General features: G+C 37.2%; 1 protein-coding gene across 4 annotated transcripts in view; it reads left to right on the forward strand.

Annotated features, from left to right (window-relative positions):
- The window catches only part of LOC145344864 (kinase D-interacting substrate of 220 kDa-like), a 135451-nt gene extending 122663 nt beyond the window's left edge, over window positions 1-12788 (forward strand). For 3 of the 4 annotated variants that reach the window (XM_080192121.1, XM_080192122.1, XM_080192123.1), the window contains 4 exons: window positions 2570-2707; window positions 5179-5277; window positions 7792-8025; window positions 10744-12788. In XM_080192121.1, coding sequence (XP_080048247.1) covers window positions 2570-2707; window positions 5179-5277; window positions 7792-8025; window positions 10744-12129 — 1857 coding nt within the window. In that variant the 3' untranslated portion in view covers window positions 12130-12788. Of the gene's footprint in view, window positions 1-557; window positions 573-2569; window positions 2708-5178; window positions 5278-7791; window positions 8026-10743 lie in introns of all 4 variants that reach the window. The other variant, XM_080192120.1, reaches the window with a different exon arrangement.
- Window positions 12789-13031: the final 243 nt, after the last annotated feature.

Below are 13031 nucleotides of genomic sequence, written 5' to 3' on the forward strand. Positions count from 1 at the left end.
AAATAACATACATTGAGTATTGTTTGGCTGCATTCAATTATAACATTCTAAAGATTTTATTCAGAATAATTTACAAAAATGAGAACTACAATTATGTAGCTATGTTTAGAAGAGTTCTGAATGTATTTTATGTTTATTGAAGAGAATTAGGTTCTAAACTTGTATTTAATGTATAGTCAGCTATTCAATAATTCTGAACTGTTTTGAGGATAAATTTAAATTTTTGGAAACATGGATATCTCTTGGCTAACTAGTTTTGTGATGTAAATAGGAATTTAGTGTTTATAGCTAATCTCTAAAACATAAATATTAATATAACAGATTTCCTAAAAGCTGCCCTTCTGAACTTGTGTTTTTGTGGAACGTCAAGTACTGTACCACCAATCATAATGGAATGAGATGACAATTAGAGGGAACTTCAACTTTTGAATGGATTAAAAAGGAAATGGTTAACTGAGGAGCTTTCTAATTACCTTTTATTTGCTTCCTCGGAATCTCTGTCTGTTGTGTTTTCTTGACAAATTTAGTATCTGTATTTCTCTCCTTTTCCCATGCAGCTTAAATTAAAACAGGTACAGAAATAACTCAATCTGCTCCTGGAGTGAAATAATTTATGCCACAGCAATTTTTGCTGCTGGATTCTTAACAGTTTGTGCTGCCTTACTAACTGCTGATCAGATTAACAAACTCTTTGCACGTTGTTATGTGATTTAAAAGTGCTTCTTTCCTGCTAGTAACATACTAGTTTCTGGAGGGTAAGATATTTACTATAAACTATTTGGGAAGCATTCATATTATGGACATATGTAAATAAGTATTTCATATTGTACTACACATCTCAACAAAGCACACTTATACTTGTTAAACTGTAATTATCATGCTATAATCTAATTGTTTTTCAAAACATTGAAAAAATCACACAAGGTGGTGAATGTAGGCTCAGTCTGCTATTTTGAACCATTCTTTGGTGGTTGGAAGGGCTGAGACAAGGAGGAGTGTTTTTTTTAAATGTACAAGACTGTGGAAAATTGGAAGATTTCATTGGATGCTGTTACCACATTCCTTATAATAGCCTAAGCAGCACTGATGGAGGTCTGATAGCTATTCACTCATTTTTTGGCTGCAGAAGTGCATGGCAAGAGAGAAAAGGTTGGATGGAAGGATACTGGAGGGTGCATACTCTCTAGAAAAAATAGTTTACTGCTTTGTAACTTGTATATGCTTGGGCATGACCTGTTAAAAGGAGTTTAATCAGTACTGATTAATTTGGCTTGTGAGCTTGGAGCTTGATAACTATAAAATGCAGCATTTTCTGTATATATTGCAAAATGGACTTTTCTGACTGTCTGGCTCAAATGATTGTTAGAGCTGTGTAGTGTTCTTTCATATATTGCTGGACATCTAAATGGATGATGCAGGTAAGTGTAGCAGCAAAAAGCTGAACTATAATAATGAATTATGTGAGCATTTTGTTACAAGTTCTGTTGAATAGACATTTTGTCTTTAGTTATGCAAGTGGAAAATAGTAACATCAGTTGTCATTATTTAATCCTTTTAGAGCATGATATTGTTGGTAGTGGCTTTCATGTTGCCCAATATATACTTTTGACTTTTTTGTTTGTTGTGATGAGCAATATCAGCCCTGTGAAATGGAATACCTTTCCATTTCAGGTTGCTAATGTCAGCATTGAGAACACCCAGGTCAAATATGGAAGAGATATTTTAGATATTAAAGTTCCTTACACTTTGCCCATCCCCTGGAGGGCATCATCTGCACCAGTATGAAGTTTCCTTATTTTCCACTGCAGCCATCCTTGAGATTTTTGAATCAGGCTTCCTGTTAAAACTAAACCGGGCAATTTACTGTTGCGTACCTGTGCTCATTGAGAATCTCCAAAGACCGTTAAAACTCATTTGAACTGTAAGAATCATTGGATTTTTACAGACAGGAAACTTTCAGCTCATCAGTCTAGACTGGATTTGAACTCGGATATCAGAAATAAAAGAATACAATACCAATCCTTTGCATTATAGAGAGTCCAATTTGATTTTAATACTCTCAATCCACCATCCCTGAAACAGTTAATTCACTGGCTAATACCTAATGAAACGGGTTTTGTTTTCAATGTTGTTCATGCATTTTAATTTTGTGTCCTTATTTAACTGCTTTGGCTGAAGCATTAGTTTTGCAATTTTACAGTTTAATTAAAAACTGTTTAGCTAAGAAATTTGAATTAAAATGGTTAATATAATTCAATATTTTCTTGCTGTAAAGCAGACTTGCCTAATGAGCTGTTTGGTTCTTTTGTAACATAACTGCTTGAAACTTCAAAACCTGCTCGTCCATGTTCAATCTGTGCCATCCTGTCGTCTTCACGTTTTGATAAGTGTTTGAATTGGATTTTTTTGATAAATGTAAATTTATTTTACAATATAAAGCAATATAAGTTAAGTACTAATGACTATTATATGTAGAAATATTAGGGATTCTAGTTTTATTACTTCCAGATATTTTCAATATTGTTATCCATGTGTAAGTTGCATATTTTAATATTTTCTTGTCCAATAGGTGGCCAATTCCATTGCAGCAGCTTGTACTACTGTTCCACTGAGCTCAATGAATGTGGATGCTATTTGTGAAAAACTTAGGCAGTTGGAAGGAATTGATCAAACCATGCTGTTTCAGTATATTTCTACTATCAGAAAGGTAAGAACTATTCAATGCTAATTACTGCTGACTTAATTTCATTAAAGCATGAGCCTTTTGACTTAATGGCAACGTACCCAGTTCCAAGTCAGAAAGTGTAGGGTCCAAAGCCATTTCCAGCCACTCATGGCAAATGGAAAGTACAGCTGATTTTTGCATTGACATCCAGTGGGTTTTGGTAGCCCTGACACATCATATGACTTTTGGCAGTTACCTTGCCAGACTCCAAGGTTTTTGGTAAGTTCTGGTTTGGGACCAATAATGTTTGTTAAAGTGGACAAAGTTTGAGATTCAAGGCGAGTGAATAAAGCCACTCAATTCCATGGATTTTAAACAAACAAAAATAAATCTTGCTATGTACAATATCTATCTTATATTGTAACATTCAGGGTTAATGAGAGGCATAGGTGAATTAATAAGTAAACCATATCTGAGACTGTTCCCTTTGGAATCTCTCCTGTCCCCTCTTCCTTTGGGACCGCTCCCTGTCCCTTGCCTCAGACACCAGTCTTCCATGGCACTCTGTTCCTGGTCATCTGACCTGGGTTTTTGCACCATTTTTCCTCTTGCACAGGCCCACTGGACATAAGAATATAAAAAAACAGAACTGCACGTGTGCAACCTGCTCTTGGTCTGCACATGTGCAAAACTTGAGGTCTGTCAGGAGTTGAAATTCCCATCTTCACTCTTAATGAGGAAAGTATGGTTTTCATAACGAGTGCATAAATTTCTCCTGCCTTATAAGACAAATGACCCTGGCAGCCAGTATAAAGATGGTTATAATCATAGGCCTTCAAATTGTAGGATGGTTACAACAAAGGAGGACATTTATCCATCATATCCATGCTGGCTTTCTGCACAAACAGTTCATCCATTGCCACTTCCCTGCGTTATCCTCATCATGTTAGGCTGTTTATTCATCTACAAATCCATCCAATACTTTACATTGCCCTCTAAAGGAGGAATGTGAAGCTACAAAAATAACAGCAGATTATTCAATTTGACTGTACTGCAATGGATGAATAGCCTGTGAACAGTGACTGAGAGAATACTGTAAGGTTGCTGATACTTATATCAGTACTGTCAAGAGTGGAGAAAGGAGGAGAATAATGGAAGGCAAGGAAATTATTTGTAGATATTTTTCAGTGCGCCAGGTAATCCAATATTCTGATATCACCAAACAAATTCTCAATCTCTGTGCTATGGATCAAATTATTGAAGAAGGGAACTATACTTGGCCATTATTGTACTATACTGAAAACATTTTTAAAAATGTTTTATTTACTGAAATAGAATTCCTCTAAGCATACTTTTATGTTTCCAGAAGTTATAGATTTATGAAATGGCAAACACAAGAATTGGTCAGAAGCTTAATGGAATGATGTTTACATAAATTATATGTATAACATAAATATATCTAACATTTTTAGTTACCTTTGTTGCTATGCCTTCACCTTTTTTAATTCTGCCACCTTATTTTTGCAAATTCTGAATACCACTGTCAGAATTTAAAAATGCTATTGTTATACTGTTTTATTTTCTGAATTTCCTGGCTATTACTGCAGGTAACTCCATAACTTTCTACTTAATTCAAAGTTTATTCTCTTTTTCAGTAGTGTTTGTACATTCTGCCTTCAGTTCTTTGAATAGTTGCTTATACCATAAAATTCATTCCCCCTTTAAGCTTCCTCTTTGCGACACAGTTATATATAACATAAACAACAATTTGAGTAAAGCCTGTTGCAATGTTAACTGAGATTGGATTATATTGAGAGTGAATTGTACAGAATATTCACACTATGTATGAACTATAATCTTCTCAAGATCCACCTGAAATCCTTCTAACCCAGAATTGGATTTTTACCTTTTTTGCCCTCATGTGAGCCACTTATTTTAATAATGCACTCAACCCCATTTCTCATATCCTTTGATATTCCTTTTTATTAAGTAACTAATTCCATTAAAATAATTTATGAACTGAGCCATGAGCTATTTAAACAAATCTTGCATTCTGACATCCTTTGTGTAAATTATTAGTTTGGAATGATCTTAAATTACTTTTACGTTGTTATTGGTGGGAACAATTTAATCTTTTACTATGAACCTCATAACCCTTCATAAACTCAAAGTCACTCTTAATCATCATGGATCTAATGACAAAGTCCTACTTCTCCAGTCTCTCTTCAGAAGGAACCCTTCATTCCTTGTAATTTTTTAATGAGTTTATGTTTACTTTATTTGATTTATTTTGTCACACATATTAGTATACAGTGAAGAGTATTGTTCCTTGCATACTTTACAGACAAAGCATACCATACACAGAGAAGGAAACAGGAGGGTGCAGAATGTAGTGTTACAGTATGATAACATTGCTTTTATATCTTTCCTATAAAAACTAAACAGTATTCCAATTAAATAGAGGTAATTTTTGATACTCGTGTTTTAAATGGCATTTTCTTTTTTTAATTCAGGCGAACATTAATGGAAGGGTATTAATTCAATGCAATCTGGATGAACTGAAGAAAGAATTAAACATGAATTTTGGTGACTGGCAACTTTTTAGAAACATGGTAGGATGAACTTTTGTTTTTTTCATTTATCAGCACAAGTCTTATAATTTAGGTTAATAACTTTTTTCATTAGTGCTTAATGGATTAATGGATTAATTAGAAACTTGCAAGAAATGGGAAATTAGTTGTAAGTATATATAGACATAAATGTCTTCCCTTTCCACGTACTTCTAAGATCATACTTGCCATGTTTTCAATATTTATCATACATTAAGAACTGTTGTGTAGAAGAGTCATTTGGAGTCCAAATAACTCTTGTTCCCTCTCCACAGGTGCTGCCAAAGTTTATCCAAGATTTTCTCTTCTTTAATTCAAATTTCCAGCATTCACAGTATTTTGCTTCCATCCAAAACTCTGCTGCCCATTTCCGGAACTCCCACCAATCGTCATCACCTCTGTGCTTCCGGTTGATCAATGCCTCAATTTTAAAATCCTCATTCTTTCAAATTCTTCCATTGCTTCGCCCTCCTTTTCTCTGCAATCTCCTCCAGCGTTACAACCCTACAAAATATGTGTTTCTCCAATTCTAGCCTGCTTCATGCCCTTAGTTTTTAAATGTTCCATCATTCTGACCATAAGTGTCAGCCATGGTTTAGTTGGGAACACACTTACGTCTGAGTCACAAGATTTTTAGATTTGAGTCCCATTCTAGGACCTCGGCACAAGTCAAAGCTGACACACTAATGCAGTGGTGAGGGAATACTCTGCTTTCAGAGGTGTCTTTTTTTTGGATGTGACATTAAAACTGAGACCCACATGAACTTAAAAATCTCATATGGCTCGATTTTGAAGATGAGTAGGGAGGTTATCCCTGTTGTCCTAGCTAATATTTACCCCACAATCAGCATCACAAAAACAAATTTATCTGGTCATTATCACATTGCCTTTTGTGGGTGCTTACAATACACAAAATTGCCTGCCGTGATTCCTACACCACAACAGTAACTACACTTCAAATATACTTCGAAAAGCCTGATGGTCATGAAAATGTTATATGAATTCAAGTTCTTCTCACATTTGGCGCCTGTGCGTTGGGGTGCTGAGGATCAAAGCTTTGCAGTCTCCTCCCTCAACCTTTTTGCCTTTCTATCTCTATCCCTCTATCTAAGACTCTAAAACCTATTTCTTTGGCCAAGGTTTAGTTCATCAGACCTAATATCTTCTTATTATAGAATCCTACGGTGCAGACAAGACCATTCAGCACATTGAGTCTGCACTGATCACAATTCCATCCAGGCCCTATCCACATAACCCCGTGCATTTATCCTAACTAGTCCCCCTAACACTAAGGGGCAATTTAGCATGGTGAGTCCACCTAACCTGCATGTCTTTGTACTGTGGGAGGAAACTTGAGCACCTGGTGGAAATCCACAGATACATGGGGAGGATATGCAAGCTCCACACAGACAGTGACCCAAGTCAGGAATCAAACCCAGTTTCCTGGCGCTATGAGGCAGCAGTGCTAACCACCGTGCTGCCCATGTGGCTTGACGGATCTCCTATGAAGTGCTTTAAGATGTTTTATTGTGCTAACGACACCGTATAAATATATGTTGTCATAGTCTTGCATACACCTGGATGTCAGGTCATTTTGTCACGCTGGTTTTCTGGTTTTCACTTTAAAACTTTTTTTAGTCGCCATAGCTGACACCATGAGCTGAACATGGACACTTTTTAGGCTCTAATATTTCTTCTAGCTTCTCTGCTGCTTGGCAACCAATCTCGCTAGCTAATTGTGCTCTTTTTTCTTTCATTTCTTGTCCTGTCCACATACTTTTCTTCACTTTCCACTTCCCAAGTCTCCTCTGCTCAAAAGACCCATCTGTCTTGTTACTCCACTGCCTGAGAATCCTACTTTGCTGTGGACATCCCTTGCCCTGTCATGATGTTGTGTTGATGCTAAGTATTCTACTTGAATTTAGCATCACTAACCATAGTCACCCTCTCCTGAGGACTTTGACCTCTCTTTGGAGGAAAACACTATTGGTAGCCATTACCCTCTGGTATTGTACTAGTATTTATGTGCAAGCCAGACTTAACTGGCTCTTTTATAAATAAAAAGAAAATAATTTTGAGTATGCTTTTACATTCATTGATTGCTTTTGTAAGCTGCAAATAATCCAGTATAAGTATTGGCTTTGTGGCATGAGTAGATATTTTGTATAACATCTTGGAAACAAAAACAAGACCTGAAATAAGAAGCACTTTAAAGGGATTGTTCTCCTGTTCACTGTGTTATTTGCAAGTCTTTGAAGAAATACAAAAAGATTGCTGTTCCTCCTGTACTTTTAATTTAAAAGACTTATTTTGAATAAGCAGGAAAAAGAGTGACAAAATCCAAACACCTTTCTGACTGTCCTGTTTTGTGTATGCATTTATTACCTTGTTTGATAGGTAATAAAACTAAATTGTTTCATTAAACTTAATTTTTACTGTATTCCTGCAATAATTGAACCTTTTATATCCTTTTGAGAAAATGAATAATTGCAGTTTACTTGTTTGATCATTTCCTAGATCTTTGAGTTGCGCCATTTGGATACACAGACACTTCAAGATGAAATGAGAATTGTTGGTGAAAATGTTCCAGCACAAAATTCAGGTCTTCATGTACCAAATAGTGATTATGCAGGAAACCCTGAACTTCCTGGAAGTTCCCCACAGGAAGCCTTCAGCCTAACTTTCAGCTTTGAGGAACTGAGAGCTGTTGATATTGAAGAACCAGTAAGACATAGCGTTTCAAATTGGCAGGTTAGTATTGCATCAGTTGAATTTCTGAAATGTCATCACTTAAGGGAAAACATACTGATAAAAGAAATGGACAAAATTCTGGAAAATGATGTTCAATATGCGTAAGTAGTCCATATTGGATCCAATAAGGATATACTGGAATATTTCCTTAGTGGTGAGAAACTAAAAACTTGGTCAACAAAGGGATTTGAATGTCTAGATGGACATTACTAATCAAACATGCTCGAGAATGATGTCTCAAAAGGGATGGAATACAAAGGGTAAGGAGGGATGTTTCAGCTATACAGAGACTTTGTCAGTCCTACCTGGAGTGCTGCATTCAGTTTCACCAGATCACAAAAAATATATAATTGTCCTTGGGTACAATGCATTCACTAGGTTGATACTAGAACTTGAAGGGTTAAATTATAAGGACAGTTTGCATAAGCTTGGGAACGTGATGCAAGTGAGTATTGAAAATGACAAAAGGATTTGATAGAGTATACACAGAGCAGCTATTTCCTCTTTTGGGGGAATCCAGAAGAAGTGGGCACAATTTAAAATTTAGAGCTCAGCCATTCAGAAATGAAATTAGAAACACTTTTTCCTTATGTGCTGTTGTGGAAAAAGCTTTGGATGATAGGGCAATTAAAACTTTCAAGATTTAGATTTTGTTAATGAGAGGCGGCACAGTGGTTAGTGCTGCTATCTCACAGCTCCAGGAACCCAGGTTCAGTTCTGGCCTCAGGTGACTGTGTGGAGTTTGTACTGTACTAGAATACAATATAGAGTACTGAACTGTACTAGAATACAAGAGCAGGGATGTACTTCTGAGGCTATGTAAAGCTGTGATCAAACTCCATTTATAGTATTGTGAGCAGTTTTGGACCCCATATCTAAGGAAGGATGTACTGGCCTTGGAAAGGGTCCAGAAGAGGCTCACAAGAATGATTCCTGGAAGAAGTGTTTGTCATTTGAGGAATGGTTGAGGACTCTGGGTATGTACTCGGAGTTTAGAAGGATAAGGGGGAATCTTATTGAAACCTACAGGATACTGTGAGGCTTGGACAGAGTGAACGTGGAGAGATTGTTTCCACTAGTAGGGGAAAACTAGAACCAGAGAGCACAACCTCGGCATAAAGGGACGATTCTTTAAAACAGAGATGAGGAGGAATTTCTTCAGCCAGAGAGCGATGAATCAGTGGAACTCTTTGCTACAGAAGGCTGTGGAGACCAGGTGATTGAATGTCTTTAAGACAGAGACAGATTCTTGATTGATCAGGAGATCAGGGGTTATGGGGAAAAGACAGGAGAATGGGGAAGAGTAAAAAATCAACCGTGACTGAATAGTGGAGCAAAGTGATGGGCCAAGCGGCCTAATTCTCTTATGTCTTATGGTCTGTTCTCCCTGTGTCTGTGTGAGTTTGCTCCAGGTGCCCCAGTTTCCTCTCACAGCCTAAACATGTGCGGGTTAGGTGGATTGGCCATGCTAAATTGCTCCTTAGTGTCCCAAGATGTGTAGGTTAGATGGATTAGCCATGGTAAAATATGTCAGTTTACAGGGATAGAGTGGGGGTGAGGGCCCAGATGAGATACTCTGTCATTGGTTCAATGCAGACTCGATGGGCCAAATGGTCTCTCCTGCACTGTCGGGATTCCATGAAGGGTATCAAGATATATGGAGGAAAATTGAGTAAATGAACAGCCTATCCCTGTCCCTTTGTTTCTAAAATCATTGCTGGGAAGATAATGTGAGTAAAGATAGCTTAATATTACAAAAGATTTCACAAGGTATTCTCCAAGTACTCTTGTCTTGCCTGGATAAGGATGGCTCCAATAAAATTGAAAAAGCTTGATACAATCCATGATAAAGCAGCCTGCTTGTTTGGCACCTCGTCCACATAAGTTCCCTCCATCCACCACCGATACACAGCAGCAGCAGCAATGTGTACCATTTTACAAGTTGCACTGCCAGAACTCAAGGGCTGCTTGGACAGCACCTTCCAAACCCACTACCGTCAAGAATGACAAGAGCAGCAGACACATGGGAATGCCACCACCTGGAAGTTTCCCTCCAAACCACTCACCATCCTGACTTGGAAATATATTACCATTCCTTCACTGTCACTAGGTCAAAATCCTGGAATATCCTCCCTAAGAACATTGTAGTGGCTCAAGAAGGCAGTTCACTGCCATCAAAGGCAATTAGAGATTGGCAGTAAATGTTGGCCTAACCAATAAAACCCATATACCTTGAATTAATTTTTAAATAGCCTGATCACTTGGCAAGCTATTCGGAATGGGGGCATTGTAAGCTTAAACTTTAATTTATGGTTAATTACATATGCTACTTTCCAACAAATCTGCAGTGTAATGATAAGAGTGAGAGCACCTAGAAACAACCCCCTGCACCAGCCTAACAGTGTTTAGTTTAGATACCCCCATGACTGCCTTGGCTGAGATTAGATAATTCAACACAGGGCTGAGATTAAACCTGGGACGACTTTGTTTTTGTGACTCAACACACTAGAAGAGTGCATTTACCCCAGAATCATGAGGATATTCAGTTATAGCTCTTTTAACAATGATTGAGGAACTAGCTCTATCCAAAGAATCATAGCTGCTAAAGTTTTTGAGAGGTTGAGTCATGTATAAATTAGAAATGGACTTAAGCTTTACTTCATCAAATTCCAAATGCTTAGATGTGTGTAAGTTTTAGATAAATCTTTTTTCTTTTAGTTACAGCATCAAAGAACACCAAGTGCTTCAAGTATCAACTCTCTGGAATCTTCCAATGACCTTTCCAGACTCACAGACAAACAGCAGGCTGAATACAGAGATGCCTATAAAGAATATATTGCACACATGTCTCAGTTAGATGATCCATCCATTTCCACAACTGCGAGCACTGACAAATCTAATCTGTCTGCACCCTACAATCCTGGCCAACTCTTTATGGGGAAGAGCATACCAGGACCTCCCTTTCAAACCACATTGGAAAAAGATGCTGAGCAGAAGCAATATGATGATAAAAAATCATTTGCAGGGAAGAGAGAGACTGTTGCACGTGGAGGAAAGTCATCTATGAGTGATCTTGGTGATTATGCATCATCCACTGTTTCTACATCTGATGCATCACTATTGGATCCCATCACTGAAGAAGATGAAAAACCAGATCCTTCGACAACTAAGCTTCTCTCTAAGAAGAAATCTTCAGATAGGGGAAATATCTTCCAAGGAGCAGATCTAACACTGAAAGGCTTACATTATCGGAAACTACCCAGTGAAGAAGATGAATCAGGTCAAGAAGAAGCTGATTGTAACCCACTCCTTAAAGGTGCGAAGTCAGAAGGAAAAAAGGAAAAACAAATCAATTCCACTGAACATGGAAATGAAGCTGTGCGATCCCTGATCAAATCAAAGGAATATCTTTCCGATGCCATGCTTGATAAAAAGGATTCGTCAGATTCTGGTGTCCGATCCAGTGAGAGTTCGCCAAACCATTCTCTCCGTGATGAAACAGAAGACAGCCAATTGGAGAAGACTAATTTGATAGAGTTAGAGGATGATCAGTCCAGAAATAAACGAGGTATACCTAACAGCTTAAGTGGCCTTCAAGACCCAAGTGTTGCTCGTATGTCTATATGCTCTGAAGATAAAAAGAGCCCTACCGGTTCCACCTCTGAATGCAGTCTGTTAGCCAGTAGTCCGGAGGAAAATTGGCCTGTCTCTCACAAAATGTTTAATGTAACCAACATCAACAGAACAGCAAGTACAGAGACACTGAATAACAACAGCAATCCTTCTAACAGGCTACAGAATGCAGATGAAAATGAGAGGAAAGAATTCAGAGAAACGGCCGGTGACCCTGAGCACTTGGTAAAGAATGTACCTCGAGTTGCCCATCCTACAGCAAGCTCAGCTATGGGCAAATCACCAGTCCAGAATGACACATATGCAGCTTCATTCAAGAATGACAACTTACGCGGTTTAGGTATTAAACGGGGCCTTGCATCTAAAGCTCCATCAAATTTTATCAAGCACACAAAAAGTAGTACTTCATCTGAGCTCCATGCAGTTGGTCCAAGTGATTCATATGGGGAAGAACGAGAGAGCATCCTGTAAAGGAAACTAAGATGTCTGTTGAAGATTTGTTTGGTAAATTGTGACTCCAAGATATGTTACATTATTAAATTCTGCATTTGGCTATCTCTCTGACATCACACCTTTCTTGCTTTATTTTCATTAGCACGTACCGGAAGTATTGGTTAATTCTATCGATTTGGTATTATATGTATTCGTAATATATAATGGTGATATTGTTTAATGTTTCTGTATCATATACTGTTGTGATTCTGAGCTAACGTGATATCTTGTGAATGTAATTTTGGTAATATTTGATGAAAGTTCTAACTGTAAATGTGGTTAATATTTATTGCATTGTGTTTTTGTTTAAATATCGTTAAATATGAATGTTAGCTTTATTGTTCTGAGTACTGATTTTTTTTCTTGTGTTATTGTTACTTATGTGAGTCCTCTGATTTTAGCTGTGTATGGCAATGTTGAGGTGTACCTGTGACCTGTGCTTTTGACAGTCAATCTGTTCTCAATGTGGTTAAATAAATATGGTATTCTTTGACTTTTTTCAAATGGGCTGTTTATATCACATTGTTTAATGTCAAAATATCTTAATATATTTTGGTTTGTATTTGTTGTCAGTAATTGTGAAAAAAACTGGTGTATTTTGTGTAACTATCTGTTGAAATAAATAGTTGTGGTAAATATATTTGTTTCATAGTGGTGGTTATTTGTATACAATTGATCATCTATCACTTTATTTTTGTGATGCACCTTGAAACAAGTGCAGTGAATTTTCAGCTGAAAATGCATAGTTCTATATAGTTCTATGAAAGCATAAATTTCTCAGTTCTATAATCCAGCAGAACTGTACTTCCTCACCAGGGAGTTCTCTCAGTCAATTTTTCTGGTTGATACTGTTTGACTGATGAATATGTTTCAGTGTGCTG

The sequence above is a fragment of the Carcharhinus amblyrhynchos genome, chromosome 7 (genome assembly GCF_965287045.1).
Source record: "Carcharhinus amblyrhynchos chromosome 7, sCarAmb.v2.hapA, whole genome shotgun sequence".
Taxonomy (NCBI): Eukaryota; Metazoa; Chordata; class Chondrichthyes; order Carcharhiniformes; family Carcharhinidae; genus Carcharhinus; species Carcharhinus amblyrhynchos.